The 18,093-nt window shown below is 36.2% G+C and overlaps 3 protein-coding genes across 3 annotated transcripts in view; 2 read left to right on the top strand and 1 right to left on the bottom strand.

The window, feature by feature from the left end:
* LOC140137484 (E3 ubiquitin-protein ligase UBR4-like) overlaps nt 1–18,093 on the bottom strand; it is a 194,859-nt gene that overhangs the window by 66,938 nt on the left and 109,828 nt on the right.
* On the top strand, nt 420–4,397 carry LOC140137483 (E3 ubiquitin-protein ligase TRIM45-like). The gene has a single exon (XM_072159194.1). The coding sequence runs from the start codon at nt 1,645–1,647 to the stop codon at nt 3,616–3,618; it is 1,974 nt and encodes a 657-aa protein (XP_072015295.1). The 5' UTR covers nt 420–1,644; the 3' UTR covers nt 3,619–4,397.
* LOC140137482 (E3 ubiquitin-protein ligase TRIM33-like) lies at nt 8,013–16,355 on the top strand. The gene is made up of 4 exons (XM_072159193.1): nt 8,013–8,227; nt 9,444–9,514; nt 10,567–10,624; nt 11,289–16,355. Exon 4 carries the CDS (start codon nt 11,616–11,618, stop codon nt 13,551–13,553), a length of 1,938 nt encoding a protein of 645 aa, XP_072015294.1. The 5' UTR covers nt 8,013–8,227; nt 9,444–9,514; nt 10,567–10,624; nt 11,289–11,615; the 3' UTR covers nt 13,554–16,355.

Below are 18,093 nucleotides of genomic sequence, written 5' to 3'. Positions count from 1 at the left end.
ATATCAAAGGTACAACAACAGCAACACCACAGCAATATTAATACAATTGATGCATAACAACAGTAACACAACAACATCAGTAATATCAGTGGCAGCAAGAACATCAGTAACACAAAAACAGAAATAGCAGAAGCAGCAACAAAAATAACAAAATAGTAATAGCAGAAGCATAGAAGAACAGTAACACAACAACAGTAACAGCAGAAGCAGGAACAACAATAACAAAATAGTAATAGCAGAAGTAGAGAAGAACAGTAACACAACAACAGTAACAGCAGAAGCAGCAAGAACAATAACAAAATAGTAATAGCAGAAGCAGAAACAACACCAGTAACAGCAGAAGCAGAAGCAGCAACAACAATAACAAAATAGTAATAGCAGAAGCAGAAACAACAACTGTAACAGCAGAAGCAGAAACAACAACTGTAACAGCAGAAGCAGAAGCAGCAACAACAATAACAAAATAGTAATAGCAGAAGCAGAAACAACAACTGTAACAGCAGAAGCAGAAGCAGCAACAAAAATAACAAAATAGTAATAGCAGAAGCAGAGAAGAACAGTAAAACAACAACAGTAACAGCAGAAGCAGAAGCAGCAACAACAATAACAAAATAGTAATAGCAGAAGCAGAAACAACACCAGTAACAGCAGAAGCAGAAGCAGCAACAACAATAACAAAATAGTAATAGCTGAAGCAGAAACAACAACTGTAACAGCAGAAGCAGCAACAAAAATAACAAAATAGTAATAGCAGAAGCAGAGAAGAACAGTAAAACAACAACAGTAACAGCAGAAGCAGAAGCAGAAACAACAATAACAAAATAGTAATAGCAGAAGCAGAAACAACAACAGTAACAGCAGAAGCAGCAACAACAATAACAAAATAGTAATAGCAGAAGCAGAAACAACAACAGTAACAGCAGAAGCAGCAACAACAATAACAAAATAGTAATAGCAGAAGCAGAAACAACAACAGTAACAGCAGAAGCAGCAACAACAATAACAAAATAGTAATAGCAGAAGCAGAAACAACAACAGTAACAGCAGAAGCAGAAGCAGCAACAAAAATAACAAAATAGTAATAGTAGAAGCAGAGAAGACCAGTAAAACAACAACAGTAACAGCAGAAGCAGAAGCAGCAACAACAATAACAAAATAGTAATAGCAGAAGCAGAAACAACAACAGTAACAGCAGAAGCAGAAGCAGCAACAAAAATAACAAAATAGTAATAGCAGAAGCAGAGAAGACCAGTAAAACAACAACAGTAACAGCAGAAGCAGCAACAACAATAACAAAATAGTAATAGCAGAAGTAGAGAAGAACAGTAACACAACAACAGTAACAGCAGAAGCAGAAGCAGCAAGAACAATAACAAAATAGTAATAGCAGAAGCAGAAACAACAACTGTAACAGCAGAAGCAGCAATAATAATATCAACAATGAAATAATAAGATAAACAGTATAATAGCAGCAGTAACAGTAGCACAACAACAACAACACTGATAGCAGTGGCAGCAACAAAAATAAAAGTGTAAGTAACAAGTACATTAACAACAACAGCTTCTCTTTCACTACTTACACTGACCACAACAGCCACGACTCAACAATCAGACAAATCAACATCAGCATCCATCAATGATCAAATGAACACCCAACCCATTATGGCTGACAGTAAACCACTCTCAGACACAACTGAAGAAGATGCACTGAGCCTCATTGACTGTGGCATATGTCTTGCAGAGATGGAAAAACCAAAGGCACTTCCTTGCCTCCATTCCTTCTGCTTAAAATGCCTCAAAAGAGTAGCACATCCTCCTGGTAGTTTCATCTGTCCTCTATGCCAAGAAAAGATTCCTCTACCACCTGCTGGAGTAGATGGCTTCAGAGACAACTTCTTCATCAATCAACTGAAAGAGAGGAAAGCCATCTTCACAATTGGAAAGGTTATAATGCCATGTGCATGTTGTGGAACTACTGATCAACAGGTTGCAGCACGGTGCATGGACTGCAATGGGTTCCTTTGTCAACAATGTGTTCATTCACACAAGACATTAGCTCCACTCAAACTCCACACAGTCTTCACCCTTGATGAGTTAAGATCAGGTACAGTTGATACGAGTAAGGTGATGAAAGAGGAGTGCTGCCAAAAGCATAAGGATCAAGTCTTGAGATGGTATTGTAAAACCTGTGATATACCTATTTGTCGTGACTGCACAGTGATGGAGCACACTCGACCAGAACATGATTATGTTACAATAGAAAGTGCTGTTAAAGGTCACCTGGAGGAAATAAAAAATCTGGTTACAGCTTGTGAAGGTATCTCTAGGAGAGTGAATACAGCCATTACTAAAGTAGACAAGGTTAGAGCGAAATTAGATGGTCAACTCTCTGAGGCTTCAAAACGATTAAAAGATGAAGAGAGCAAAGCAAAAGAAGCATTTCTGAAAGCTTTGCAGGAAAATGTCAAGACAACAACAGATCAGCTGAACACAATCAAGATGGAGAGATATGAAAAAATAGAAGATGAGAAGACAAATTTACAGCACATGAAATCTAAGCTGAGTAATGCATTAGAAATGGCCAACCAAGTGATGAAGTCGGGTTCCACACATGATGTAGCATCAAATTATTCCACACTATGCAAAACGCTTACACAACTGAAAGAAATAAAGACAGCTGGTATCAACCACAGTCTCAGTGCAGTGAAATTCACACCAAGTCAGATGGGAAGTGTGGAACATGTGAATCTTGGCACTGTATCATCAACAGGTCCAAATCCTAGGGACAAAAATGGGAAATGGGTTCTAGAGAAAGAGATTGGTAAGGAAGGACAGGGAAAGATCAAAAATGGATTTGGTGTTGCAGTGGATCCCAATACAACAGATATCGTCATTGCCGATGATGGTGACAAAAATATAAAGGTATCTGACTCTGATGGGAACTACAAACGAGTACTCGAAGGTGTTCTCCATCAGCCTCATGATGTTGCTGTAAGCTCAGATGGGTTTCATTTCATCACTGACTGTACTGCTCATGTGAAGGTCTTCAGTCCAGATGGTACATATCTGAAGCAATTTCCTGCCATATCTCCAGATGGCAAATCATCTGATACTGATGGCTCAATACTGTTTGGTATCACCATAGATAGTGATGGGAATCTGTTGGTAGGCAGCAGTAAGAATTGCATCAGCAAACACAAGCAAGATGGTACTCATATTTCAACAATAAAAACAAACATCCGCCCATGGTTCATAGGAATGACATCACAAGGGAAAATTGTAGTGTGTGCAAATATTGCAAACACAAACGCACAGATAATGGATCACATGGGTAACCTATTACACAGTATCAATACTCCACATGATGCCAAATCATTGGTCCTGCGACCATGGCGCCCATGTGGTGTTTGCTGCAAAGATGATGGTATCATCTATGTCAGCAACTATGAAAAAGGAGGCCAAGGTGGTATCTACAGCTTTACAGAAGATGGGGAATACCTAGGATGTGTTACAACTGATGTGACTGAAGCAGAGGGCATTGCACTGATAGACAATGACACGTTGGTGGTTGTACAGCATGGTCATCCAGCCAAGATCTTTTCCTATTTAGAAAACTAGAATGAGTACAATGCAGCAAGCCTATAATAAATCATTTGGTAATATAAGCAATTGATACATTTTATACATCAATTTCTGCAATGCAATACTGTAAATTTACAGTATTTTAATTTCCCCCCTCTGCAGATTTTTGGTTTTTATATTCACAATTTTTGACTTTTTAGTTTTCTTACATGACCTTTATATTAAAGAACATAGTTGTGTTTTTTATATTTTATTTGGTGTAATGATCATGAAAAGCGAGAAAATTAATGTTCTGCACAAATTTCTACTTTGACAGTAACCCATACGAATCATGCTGAATGTGATAATTACATCACCCCCCCACACACACACACACCCCCCAACAAAACACCCTGACAGGCCGGTAACTTTTTAAGGTCAAGCCCGGCTGGCCTGTAACTTTTTGAGGCATATTTTGAACACTGTATTACAGTAACACAATGACAATCTTGGAAATAAGCCTTGGAACAGTTTTGTGTCAAGATTTAAAAACTGCCCCCCTCTCCCCATGCAATGTTGGGAAATGCCAATGTCTTCAGCAGTTTTCCAAAGTGTTTCAACATTGATTAATTATCTACATACTGTGCAATTTTTAGGCCAAAAAAAAAAAGTTGTTTGTTTGTCCTCCACTGCCCGCTCCTCAGTTTAAGGCCTGACCAAATTTTTTTTTTCAATTTTTTTTTTTTTAAATAAATAAAATATTCAATTTTTTTTTCAGATTTGGAGTATCTCTGGACCTAGCTAGAGCTAAATGCTAAAGTTGAAAATAAAAAGCCCCCCCCCAAAAAACAAACATTTTGTGTCTTCAATATACACAGTTATAATTTGTGTTCATGTCATAGTCTATTATTATTAATGACTTCAAAATACATTGGATTTATATCTATTTTGAAATCATTAAAAGACTATGACATGAACACAAACTATAACTTTGCATATTAAAGAAACAAAATGTTGTTGTTGTTTTAAGTCACCATGAATGATTGTAGCTTTTAGCTCTAGCTAGGTCCAGGAATATGCCAAAAAAAATTTAAAAAAAAAAAAAAATCTGCACGTCCTCTTTCATATCTGTGGAGGACAAACAAACAATTTTTTTTTGGCCTTAACCCAATGCAAGTTATGGCAAATTCACAATGTTAAGTTACTTTTGGAACACCCTGTATTTTACAATTGCTGTCTTTGGCCTCGTTGGATCACATTTGCACTTTGTAAATAAATCTTTATTGATATTCCCATCCTGCATTTTTTAGGAATATGCAGAGAGCATTCCTAAACCATATGACTTGGGGATGATTTGAAGTAATTTTCACTTGAGATGAGTCTGGTATTTAGTCCTAGCTATCATGTAAAGAGACACATGTAGCAGCTGAGAAGTGCATTGTTTTGAGATAGATGTACACATATTATATATTTACATCACAACATGTGTTTGTGATGTGATTATGTAAAATGAGTTATTTTAAACTGATATTAATTTCTAGCTATAGACAAAACAAGTATTACAATTTCACAAGTTATTGCAAAATGATATTGTATTTACATCATGGCATTATATGCTATTATTTGTGATGTGATAGGGTAAAATGAGTTATTTTAAACTGATAGAATGATTTGTAGAATAGACAAATGAAGTGTTCTAAGTATTCCAATGTCACAAGTGTAAAATGATATTGTATAATAAGTCTTATGATTTTGTGATATGATCAAGTAAAATGAGTTATAAATCTGTCATAGCAAAAGAAATATTCCAAATCTTTAGTATTTTAAATATTGTCATTTTCAGCACAATTTGTTTTCTTGCTACTGTGTGCATAAATAAAGTGCCAATGTATGTTTGCGTAAATTCACATAAGCATGCGTCAGTGCTGCACCCGACTGCTATGCCATTCTATATCAATACATGATGCTAGGAGTCTCATTTTTTTGCCAATTATAAGCCGAATAAATTTTAGGCATAATGACGACTTAATATTTAAGTTATTCATTATCACTTTTAAAAAATACAGATGATCATGTTCTTGCTGTAAATTGTCTATGTAAATATTAATTGTAATGTTATAATTAAATTGTGAATAAAGTAAATAAAATTCTTGAGCACATGTTGTGTAAAGAAATTATTTCATTCTTAGATATGTTTCACATTTTGTTATTACAATGAAGTTTGAGGTGAGAAATACAATTTTTTTTTTGGTGAAATAAAAAAAATTTCCGCAAGCTTTGAGATAAACCTTTTTTCTTTGGCCTAATGTAAGCATAGCAAGCTGGAAATGTTGCAAATGTAAACATTTGCACACTGTTTTCTTAAGCTTTTTTTAGAGCTTCCCCCTTTGACCCAAAAATTGCCCCCCCCCCCTTTGGCTTGCCAAAAATGCTTCCCTCAATTTCCCCTGGCCCCAGCACTCATAAGGGGTTGCACAATAATTATGAGCCCTGGGAACAAATTTCTTAACAAGCCAAGGGGGGTGGTAAGGAAGTTTTGCCAGGTCGAATGAGGGGGGGGGGACAAGTGAATTTGGCACACATTTACGGGGCACCTTTTAAATAGCACGCTATAAAAACATTACAGAAACGTTCAAATACTTATGGTAAAGAAAATTTTATGGTCGCTATCACACTCGCATCATATATTTAGACCACTAGGTCAAAAAAACATGTTTGTTTCCTGTATCACAGACGTTATACATTTATAAAAACTTAACGTTTTCTATTGGTCAACATAGGCGTAGATCTCGGGGGGGGGATAACCCCCCACCATAGTTTGCCAGGGAGCTTACTTATTTGTGTCTTCTATACTATTCATCATATACCCCTGCATAACGAAATTCGACAATATTCAATATCCAAAGCAATATCCTCACTATAATACTAGGTCCCAAAAACAGAATTTTTCCCCACCCCACATAATCGCAAATTGACACGAAAGCTTCATTCCCATTTATTTCATCCAAAACGGTCCTGTCATACATCTTCCCCAATCAAACACATTTCTCTTGCATTTGATCATTTCCTACTCTTCCTAAAAATCATTATAATACCAAATCTACACACCATGGAATTCACCATATCACGTCCCAGCACTATTCATCATATACCCCTGCATAACTAAATTCAACAATATTCAATATCCAAAGCAATATCCTCACTACAATAGGTCCCAAAAACAGAAATCCCCCACCCCACATAATCGCAAATTGACACGAAAGCTTCATTCCAATTTATTTCATCCAAAACGGTCCTGTCATACACCTTCCCCAATCAAACACATTTCTCTTGCATTTGATCATCTTCTACTCTTCCCTAGAAAAACCAAATCTACACACCATGGAATTCACCATCACGTCTAAGCTCACATTGGGCGCCCATTCCTTTTTTAAAGGAATTTTTATTTTAATCTATGTCTTGAAATGAAAGAAAAACAAACTTTTTTTTTGCTGCAAATGGGAAGTTTATTTGGTCTCTCCGACACACACAAAAAATTATTATTTCTTGAATATTCATGAACATTTATATTACTTTTCATTTGATTTTGATATTTGATTTTTCCATTTTCTTTTTTTTTTTCTTTGAGGTGAGTGAAAAAAAAATTCTATAAATGTGCAAAATAAGCCGTCAAAAACTACATGCGCACTACGGGAAACAACATGTTTCTTAGAGGTTTGCAAATTGGGAACTCAAAAATTTGGCTGCAAAGGAGGGGTGGGTGAAGCAATGATTGTTCGGCAGGCTGAAGGGGGGGCAAGCAATTTTGGTGCGCTGTTCAGAAATTTCCTGGCTCATAATTATTGCACAGCCCTATTACAAATAAATAGGCATAAATATATAAAAATAAAAATTAAATGATAATGCAATATTAATAAGTTTATAACACTTCAAATGCTTAAGAAATATTAAAAAAAATTTATACTGAACTAGGCCTATGTGGTTCAAAATACTCTTTATATTCCACAGCCCCTTGTTTAATATATTTATCATGTTAGGGACTGGACACAATTTATGCCAGGAGGGGGAATGGAGGATTTTAATTCTTTTTGATGAATTTTGCATTCCCTCTTCGCTTCTGTTCAAAAAGTCTGCATTCCCCCTTATTTTATGAAATTTCTCCATTTAAAACTTAACATAATCCCCCCTCTTTCCTGGCAAAAAAATGTGCATATTCCCCTCTTGCCCCCCCCTAAAATCCTCCATTACCCCCTCTGGTGTAAATAATGACTGCTCCCTTTATTTACAGTACCCAAGTCCATGAGCATAACTTGTTGCTGCACAAATCAATACTGCACCATTGCCCTGCATACAGACCAGCTGAGTGGGCATCACCTGATCACAGTGTTGTGTATAAATAGACTTCACTTGTACCATGCCAATGCTGGTATATACATGTACAATTTTGTACATGTAGAGAGAGCTTCAGAGTTTTGTCAATAGATAGTGATTTTGGGCATGTCATACAATATAAATGGAAATTCCAAGAGTGTAGTGAATATACCATTTTTTACTAATTTCATTTTATGCTGATACTTTGAAGCAATTTGTGAAAACAGACTTGCAGTAGAAGCTTAAAATAAATCTAGACGACTGAGATCAACCACTGTGAACCAGCTTCATCAAGGTCAGTTGGGTACTTTATAAACCAAGTATGACTACATGTAGGGTTGTAGGAATTTCTATTACACACCCATATATTTCAAAGAAAAATGACCATGCTCAAATATCCATGCCATACATTAAATTGTAGCTAGCACATCGAAAGTAAGCTTAAAACTGGCATAATATGTCATGATCGTGAAAAGTTAAAACAAATCCTATTCTAACTTAAGTACAATACATTTCCATCCAATTCATCGTCACATTTAGAATGTTTATGTATTTAACTACCGTATATAAATTTTGTTCTAGCATAAAAATGCACTTAGGCCTACATATCTAATTTCATATATTTTCCCTGAAAATAAAACTAAAACGTGCTGCCATGTTTGTATTTTGTGAGTTTGGGAAGTCATATTTTGCGAGGTTTTTCATTGAAAATTCACTTAAACATCCCCTTTTAGAAAAATCGGAACCAACTTCAACACATGCAATGTCTAGATCCGTATTTAGGGGTAAATTTCAAACCAAACCAATTCCTCGCTTAGGGTGTTTTTATTTGAGTAAAATCCTTGTTTAGGGTTAGTTTGACAAATTTTCAACATATATAGGGTCATTTTTAAAAAGTCAAAAAGTCAATTCATGTGGATGCTTACAACTTTTATACATGAGTGGCCCCCGGGGGTTAATTAGGTGTATGTGGTGCAATAATTATGTGTACCCCCATGGTGGCGAATTAGGGGGAGCAAATATTCTTAGCAGGCCGGGGGGGGGGGAACAAAATGTTTTGGCATGCCAAAATGTGGGGGGGATTTTGTCACAGATATTTGGGCATTGCATCACATGATTAGACAATTTCAGGTTTTAATTAAATTGGGGTTCCCAAAAATCTGTCATGTGTGAAGAGGGGAGCAAAGATTTGTTGGCATGTCAAAGGGGAAGAGCAAAGATTTGCTGGCATGTCAAAAGGAGGGGGGAGAGTAATGATTTTTTTGCCATGTCAAAAGGGGGAGGGCAATTTTTGGCAAACCAGTTTGAAAATTCACCACCCTGGGTTACACATTTATTGCACAGCCCTTTTAAGTTTCTGTCTGTTGTTTCATCATGTATTGTTATTTACAGTACAGTCAATCCAAAGATTCAGAGTACAGGCCTACATTTATAAGCACCCAAACCTCAAAGGATAATTAAGCGTTTCATTTGATGTTGACTCATTTCTAGATTTCTTCTTGATATTGCAGTACTACTAAATCCAAAGATTCAGAGGGATATCACTACAGGCCTGGCCAACAGCATTTAGATTTCTTCACAAGTAAGTATATGTCATTATTTCAATAAATGTACAATTTCCTGATAAGGCACATCCCATGAGTGATTCAAAATCAAATGCAGTACGGTACCTGTTTTTTTTAAATTTTATTTTTTTATTTTCGCATCAGCAATGTTTACTGTGGTATTTTGTAATGTTGGAATACTACATATTGAAATAAGTATACTATATGAGCCATACTACTAAGGTGACGCAACTCAAGTTCAAGAACATTAGGCGTTGTGACTGAAAGAGTTACAACATGTATAATATACAGTTATTTAACAGATCCCACAAGTCTCTGCCATTCAATGCGGTTTTGCGCTACTCTGAAGGCGTCCTTGATTGTCAAGTTAATGGTGTTGAGATCGCCTATGAGCTGAGCTAGATATGTGCGGCGAAGTGCTCCACCACGGCGATAGGCTTCTGTGGCCTGATTGTTAGGATGGAGAATGATGAGCCATCGGCGGATCCAGGATGGATTCCCCAAGGTGCTGTAAAGTTAGAGACCAAAACAGGGGTTCAGGGGAAATTTTAGGAATAGTTTTGCGTAGGAAAATTTTGCATTTCTGAACTCAATTCACACGATTTTGTGCATACTTTTTTCTTTCTCTCTTTCTTTTCTCTCTCTCTTTATTTTTGCGATTCATACCCCGGGGTGCTGGGTCTATGGCCACCAAAGTACCTCCTGGATCTGCGCATGATATGAGTTGTTTTTAACAATTCCAACTTAAGCACGGAGCAATTTCTTACAGTAAACTGTGACAACCACTGCTGGAAGGCCTACCATCAAATTTCAATGCGATTAGAAACAATGAGATTTTACTGATGTTTTTTATTCAAATTTTCATAAAAATAAAAATGAAAAAATTCAATTCAATTTGTGCAATTTTTCTCCATGAGACGTGCATCACATATTCAAATATGCATGCAGGGGACGTGAAACAAACCCAATTTTTTTTGGCCTAAAAACTGATATATAAATATGAAGCAAAATTCATGAAGAAAATTTGTTGAATATTCAAAAATCTTGTCATTGTTTGATTTTATTTCAGTTGAGAAACATGGTTCGTATTTCAAGTTACAAGGAACACCTGATTTCAGTCCTGGACTGTAAGTACAATAATTACATTACTGATCACAATCCTACTGTGACAAGTCAAACGCTAAACATAACCAAATACAATCCTACTAGCAACCAACACTCACTGAGAAATAAATGGAATTAACTAATTGCAAACATTGAATGAGTTGTGTGTAAATCACTTCTCTTTTGATTGTTTTCATTACTACTGGAAACTCTTTAATAACCAGGACAACTTAAGCTTTATGGAATACGAAGAGAGTTTTGCTTTAGATAACATAATAAATATGTCCAACCTGACTTGCTCTCTTTTCCCTTAACTTACGGGTGAACTAATTTCAGACATGAAACAAGATTGAGCTTGTCTGAACTGTATGCCTTGTGTATTGTGTGGCGCCCAGGGCAAGAAACAAAATTGGCGCCCCTACCCCCACCCGAGAATATCATGGATGCGGGCAGTGGCGTAGCTACATTTGTAGCTAGGGGTTGTGGCGCCCAGGGCCAAGGATACATAATGGCGCTCCCCCTCCCCATTCTAAAATTTTGGACAAAATAAGTCTACCACTAATTAATTTTGGTTACTACATGTAGAAGTTGAATATCGATCATAAAATGTTCTTTCAATTCATCTATTATTCACATTCAGTTAGTTGTTGGAACTTAGGAATTTTCTTTTCTCATTTTATATTTCAGGTTCTGCTGACAACAGTGCTAGCAACCCTTCAAGACTTTTGGGTATATTTAGGAGACATTTGTGGGGTATTTAGCAGGCATTTGGGTATATTTGTGAGACATTTGGGTGGCATTTGGGTATATTTGGGTGACATTTGGGTATATTTGGGTGACATTTGGGTATATTTGGGAGATATTTGGGAATAGTTTGGGGACATATGGATTTATTTCCACAGATACACTAAACACAGGATATAAGAACCTTATTAATTACGTAATCAAGCAGAGAAAAAGATCTTAAAATCTAATCATTTGGGATAAGCAGGAAAAACCAATCAATTATTTACAATGGCAAGTACAAGTCGCAAGCGTAGTCATGCTGAAATGGAGTGGAACAGTCTGATCACCTGTAGTGTATGTCTTGAAGAGATAGAAAACCCCAAAGCACTTCATTGCCTTCATTCCTTCTGCTTGAAATGCCTCAAAAGAGTACAACATCCTCCTGGTAGATTCATCTGTCCTCTCTGCAAAGAACAGATGCCTCTACCACCTGCTGGAGTAGAAGGCTTCAGAGACAACTTCTTCATCAACCAACTGAGAGACAGGAAAGCTATTTTCAGGATTGGGGAAGTCATACAGCCATGTACAAGTTGTAGCGTTACTGATCAACAGGTTACAGCACGTTGTGTGGACTGTAATGGTTTCCTTTGTCAACAATGTGTTGGTCTACATAACACCATAGCACCACTCAAAGTCCATACAGTCTTCACCCTTGATGAGCTAAGATCAGGTACGGTTGATATGAGTAAGGTGATGAAAGAGGAATGCTGCCAAAAGCATAAGGATCAAGTCTTGAGATGGTACTGCAAAACCTGTGGTATACCTATCTGCCGTGACTGCACAGTGATTGAGCATACTCGACCAGAACATGATTATGTTACAATAGAAAGTGCTGCAGAAGGTCAACTGGCAGAAATCAAAAATTTGGTTGCAGATTGTGAAGGCATCTCTAAGAACGTCAATGCAGCCATTACTGAAGTAAACAAGGTCAAAGTGAGACTAGATGTTCGACTCACCAAAGCTTCAAAACAATTAAAATGTGCAAAGCGCAAAGCAAAAGCAGCATATCTGAAAGCTTTGCAGGAAAATGTCAAGACAACAACAGATCAGCTGAACACAATCAAGACGGAAAGATATGAAAAAATAGAAAACGAGAAGACGGATTTACAGCACAAGAAATCCAAGCTGAGTAATGCATTGGAAATGGCCAACCTGGTGATGAACTCGGGTTCCACATATGATGTAGCATCAAATTATTCCACACTATGCCAAACCCTTACACAACTGAAAGATATACAGCCAGCTGGTATCAACCACAGTCTCAGTGAAGTGAAATTCACACTAAGTCAGATGGGAAGTGCGGAAAGTGTGAATCTTGGCACTGTATTATCAAGATGTGCGAATCCCAAGGATAGAAATGGGAAATGGGTCCTACAGAAAGAGATTGGTAAGGAAGGACATGGAAAGATCAAACATGGGAATGGTGTTGCTGTGGATCCAAACTCATCAGATATCCTCATAACAGATTTTGGTGACAAGAATATAAAGGTATTTGACTCAGATGGGAAGTACACACGAGTGCTTCAGGGTAATTTTGAAACGCTTCATGATGTTGCTGTAAGCTCAGATGGATTTTGGTTCATCACTGATCAATCTTCGTATGTGAAGGTCTTGAGTCCAGATGGTACATATCTGAGGCAATTTCCTGCCATATCTCCAGATGGCAAATCTTCAGATAGTGAAGGCTCATACCTGTACGGTATCACCATAGATAGTGATGGGAACCTGTTAATAGGAAGCTTAAACAGCTACATCAGCAAACACAGGCAAGATGGTACTCACATTTCCACAGTAAACAGAAACATCTTTCCAAAGTTCATAGGAATAACATCACAAGGTAGAATTGTGTGTACAGGTATGTCAAACACAAATGCACAAATAATGGATCACATGGGTAATCTACTACACACTATCAATAAACCAGAGGATGCCAAATCATGGTGCCCGTGTGGTGTTTGCTGCAGTGATGATGGCATTATCTATGTCAGCAACTTTGGTGGAATAGGAGACCAAGGTGGTATCTACAGCTTTACAGAGGATGGGGAATACCTAGGATGTGTTACAACTGATGTGACCTATGCAGAGGGAATTGCACTGATAGACAACGACAGGTTGGTGGTTGTACAGGGGGGATTTCCAGCTAAGATATTCTCGTACATGATGTAGAATGAATGTGATGGGCGTATAATTTCTACAATATGCAATTATAGGTATACAGTGGAAACTCGTTAATACAAGATCACCGGGACAGGAGTGTTTAGCTCGTGTTAAGCAGAGTTCATTGTAGAAGTCAAGTGCAAAAAAAATTTGTCGGGATGTGAAAGTTGGCAGTGTAATGTACGAGCGAAACTTCATGAGTAACTATGCTTAAAACATGAAGTAAAAAGCATACTAGAAGAAAAACCAAACATTAGTAATGAGAAATGTGCAAAAACACTTTTCCCCCACTTCACAAAAGCACTTTGTTCTTCATAAAATATCAGTTTGTTAGTAAGCTTAAATAAAGGTCTAACAACTCAGTGCACAACTAAGGAATCCAATGCACAATTTTTGTGATGGTCAAACTCCATGGTTTGGAGTGTCCCTCCCTGGACCTACATGTAGAGCTAAATGCTAGGATCATTCATATGACTTGAGTAACAAATACCTAGGGGATAAATACATCTTTTGTAACTCCCATACTTTTTAAGATTTCCAGTGAATAGTTTTATAATTTCAAAATCACATATTTTTATCTAGACATTCAAAAACATCACATCATAGATTGTCCAACAAGAAATTCTTTGTGTGATTTGTGCCTTTAAATGTTTACTCTTATTACATGTCTCAGATCTATTTTTCACTGTAAAATACATTTTGGTTGTAATGTACATGTTGTACTCTGATACTGTTGTATAATAATTATGTGACACAATCTGAACAATCCAGACCAACGTAGACAATTTTGACAATTGAGTTATTATCATCAATTTGCCCAGTAAACCAACTGTGCTAATACTGATATCATAACATTCCAAACATGCATGGCAATGAGCTTTTATTACGCAAATTTATGTATTAAATTGGTTTTTTTGCTGCTCCCTTATTTGCCTGTATATGTACAGTATTTCACACTTGCTGTCTTTTTAAATCTTCCTTGTTTTGTTTTGATCTGCCTCTTTTGTTTTTGCCTGTATCTCTTACTTGGCTCCCTAGAATAGCAGTGCTTTGTCAATGAAGGAGCTACAAGTATCCTGCATAACTAAAGCACAGATAAATAAATAATAATAAAATCTATGGTATTTCACAATTGCTATCTTTGGCCTGGAAGGATCAGATCATTTCACATTTGCACTTTGTAAATAAATCTCTCTCTACTTTTATGCCTACATGTATCAGTGTTCATTTACCAAATCATGTTGTCTTAATATTATGAAATAATTTATATGTTATCATGTGATCAAGTAAATGAGTAATTTTATTCTGATATTAATTTGTAGTTATAGACAAAAAAAGGCATCCCAAGTTTGCAAGTTACTATAAAATGATATATTGTATTTAAATCATGATAATTATGTGTTATCATTTTATCTGTTATCATGTGATCAGGTAAATGAGTTATTTTAATCTGATATTAATTTGTAGTTATAGACAAAAAAAAGGCATCCCAAGTTTGCAAGTTACTATAAAATGATATATTGTATTTAAATCATGATAATTATGTGTTATCATTTTATCTGTTATCATGTGATCAGGTAAATGAGTTATTTTAATCTGATATTAATTTGTAGTTATAGACAAAAAAAGGTATTCCAAGTTTGCAAGTTACTATAAAATGATATATTGTATTCAAATCATGAAAATTAATAATTTACAGTTTAAAGAGTTGTTTTATTTTAAAATATTTATTGCTCTTGAAATTTGCAAAATTCACTTAAAATTTGCCTACTCAAGTCAATTTTAGCCTCGCTACCCTACTAATTTGATCATTTTTTAAAAATCCTGGATAAGTTGGAGGTCAGGAGTGGCCTTTTAATAGTTTGCATATACATGTATAACAAACCAGGCTACAAAAGTGCCAATCTAGAAAATGCAATTTTCAAAATGTAAAATCCTGAATCAAAGTCCCTGCCATATTTGCCCAACTATCAAATAACAGGGAAGTGCCACTAGGATAACAACTGTTGCAGTTTTGTTCTATAAATGACTGTAATCATGTCATGTTTCACTTGAAATTGTGCTAAATTGCATAGTTGTGTGTTTCTCTAAATCTATTCCATTTCCAAATCAGCAATATTTGGAAAGTGTGTTTCGACAAATCTGTATATATGATGTTGTATCATAGAATCCTCCAGCTTTGTGGTACTACAACCCCGGCCCCTGCACTCCGTCCATCCGCGGGTATTCATGCTTGTCGGTGAACTTTAACGTGAACGATATTTCTAATATACCCTTTTCTGGCAAAAACGCGTAGGGTTGGCTCACAGGCCCCATGGCTAAATGCATGAACTTCAATCACTTGGCCTGGTGCACATCGGATGCGCAGAACGGAAAATTGTGAAACTGCGGTATTTTCGTAAAACCACAGAAGATATTTAATGAAATTTCGATGAAAATACCTTTTTTTTCAATTTCGCAAACATGTGGTTTGAAAAAAATACCCCCTTTTTTGGGTTTCGAGAATCGCGTTTCTTCATCTGAAAACACCCCTTATTTCGCGAAATTTTCGACTAGTATGAATACCCACGGATGCACGGAGTGCAGGATGCCGGGACTACAACCAATCTACATGTAGTTGTGATGTTTTATCCTGGTGTTTAATAAATTTATAATTGAGAATCAGATACATAAATTCACTAAGCCAGGGCTAGAAATGGATCACTTAAAAAAATGCAGATGATCAAGTTCATGGTGTAAATTGTCTATGTAAAGGTTAATGTTGTAATTAAATTGTGAATAAAGTACAATGGTATTCTTAATTCTTGAGTACATGCTGTCTAAAGAAATTCTTTCATTTAGAGTATTCAATGTTTTCACTTTTTGTTTTTTGACATTTATACAGCACGATACTGGAAGTCTACAGTGTTTTTATTAATTTTAAATGATAACCATCATGATATTGCAACAAACTGATATCAAATGAAAGACCCAATTTTTCTCATTAACATATTGAAATTAGGACTTCCAAAACGGTGTATTTCCAAAGATATCATTAAAAAAACTGTTGAATTAGTCTCAAACGTGGTATACCACAACTGAGACTAATTCGACAGTTTTCTAATGATTTCTTCAGAAATATACCGATTTTGAACGCCTAATTTCAGTATGTTAATTAAAAAAAATATGTGCTTTCACCTGATACCAAAATTTTGATAGCATTTTGATGGGGCAAAGTCCCGGTGGGGTCACTCAACTTGCAATACTGACCGCACGATCGTTACCAAAATCGCGGAAAAAGGGGTCATCTTTAGGGCTTTTCCGCGGACAAAATTGTCTGTGAAATTGGAAAAATAGGGGTGTTTTATCGCACAAATGTCCACGAAATTGAAAAAAAGGGGGTCCTTATTGTTTTCTCCTGATCAAGTGGATAGCTGGCCAGATAAATAAGGAATAAATTTTGTGATGAAAAAATTATTCATAAAATCCTCGTCCTTGAAATGTTAAAATAGGGTCAAAATAGCAAATGTGTCCTCGGAATCTAAAAAATAGGGGTGTTTTAGAGTACCATTTTGTCCTTGTTTTAGAGTAAAAAAGGGGGTAAAATTTCATGATTTGTCCTTGAAATCGACTGCAAAAGGGGGTAATTTGTACTTGTGGTAACGGTCCTATGTGTCCCCCCTGCCAGGGAGTGACCCCACCGGGGGCAAAGTGGGGGATGAGGCTGTCAATCAGGTATACTCACGGTCACCTTTATTATTTTCAAGCCTGATTTTTTGGCATATTACAAGTCCCAAATGGAATCAGTCAAAGTTGTTGTGTTTCCTGAAAACAATTAAAGTATGACATCCTCCCATAACCAGTGGGGTTTCTTTCACTTTACCTTGTTATTTCAGCTTGAAATGGACAGAAACCCCTTTCCGACAACTTAACTAGTATTTTAATATTTCAGCATTTTGAGTATAGAATAACAAATTCAAAATTGAAGGAAATTGTATATCATGGCGTTATAATGGTCTATTTTTGCGGAAATTTTGCATATTTTAAATGTTCCCCCACCCTCTGGTTAGCCACAAAATTCTTGCCCTCCCCCATTTTACCATACTGCAGAACTCGTAATAATTGTACAGCCCTAGAGCTCTGATATAGGCCTGTACAAATAAATAAATATAAAACATTATAAAAACAAAAATTAAATAATAAATGCACATTACAAATTTTTTCTCCTATAATAAAAAAAAAATGCTAATAAAATTCCACATTTTAATTATATTGAACTATGTGATTCAAAATGCTCCTGATTCCACAGCCCCATCACATTTTATACTATAGAGATCCATCCAAGTATCATGACTATTCATGAGCATGACCTTCAACTCTACATCCTGAGACATACAATTCTACATCGCTGCACAATACTGCACCATAACATACATTGTACATGTAGGTGTGCATATTCACTATTAAAAGTCTGCATGTATGTTGTGTGCTATGCTGGTGTGCAACATTATAATTAGGAAGATAGATATTATTAGTTATTAGGTGAAGCGGAGGTATGGTACGGGAAATT

The sequence above is a fragment of the Amphiura filiformis genome, chromosome 17 (genome assembly GCF_039555335.1).
Source record: "Amphiura filiformis chromosome 17, Afil_fr2py, whole genome shotgun sequence".
Lineage (NCBI taxonomy): Eukaryota > Metazoa > Echinodermata > Ophiuroidea > Amphilepidida > Amphiuridae > Amphiura > Amphiura filiformis.
Note: the sequence above shows the minus strand (reverse complement) of the source record. Positions and strands in the feature narration are given on the sequence as shown.

Bases quoted from the DNA above. Each gene is read 5' to 3' on its own strand.
- LOC140137483 (XM_072159194.1), top strand. From the start codon at position 1,645: ATGAACACCCAACCCATTATGGCTGACAGTAAACCACTCTCAGACACA.
- LOC140137482 (XM_072159193.1), top strand. From the start codon at position 11,616: ATGGCAAGTACAAGTCGCAAGCGTAGTCATGCTGAAATGGAGTGGAAC.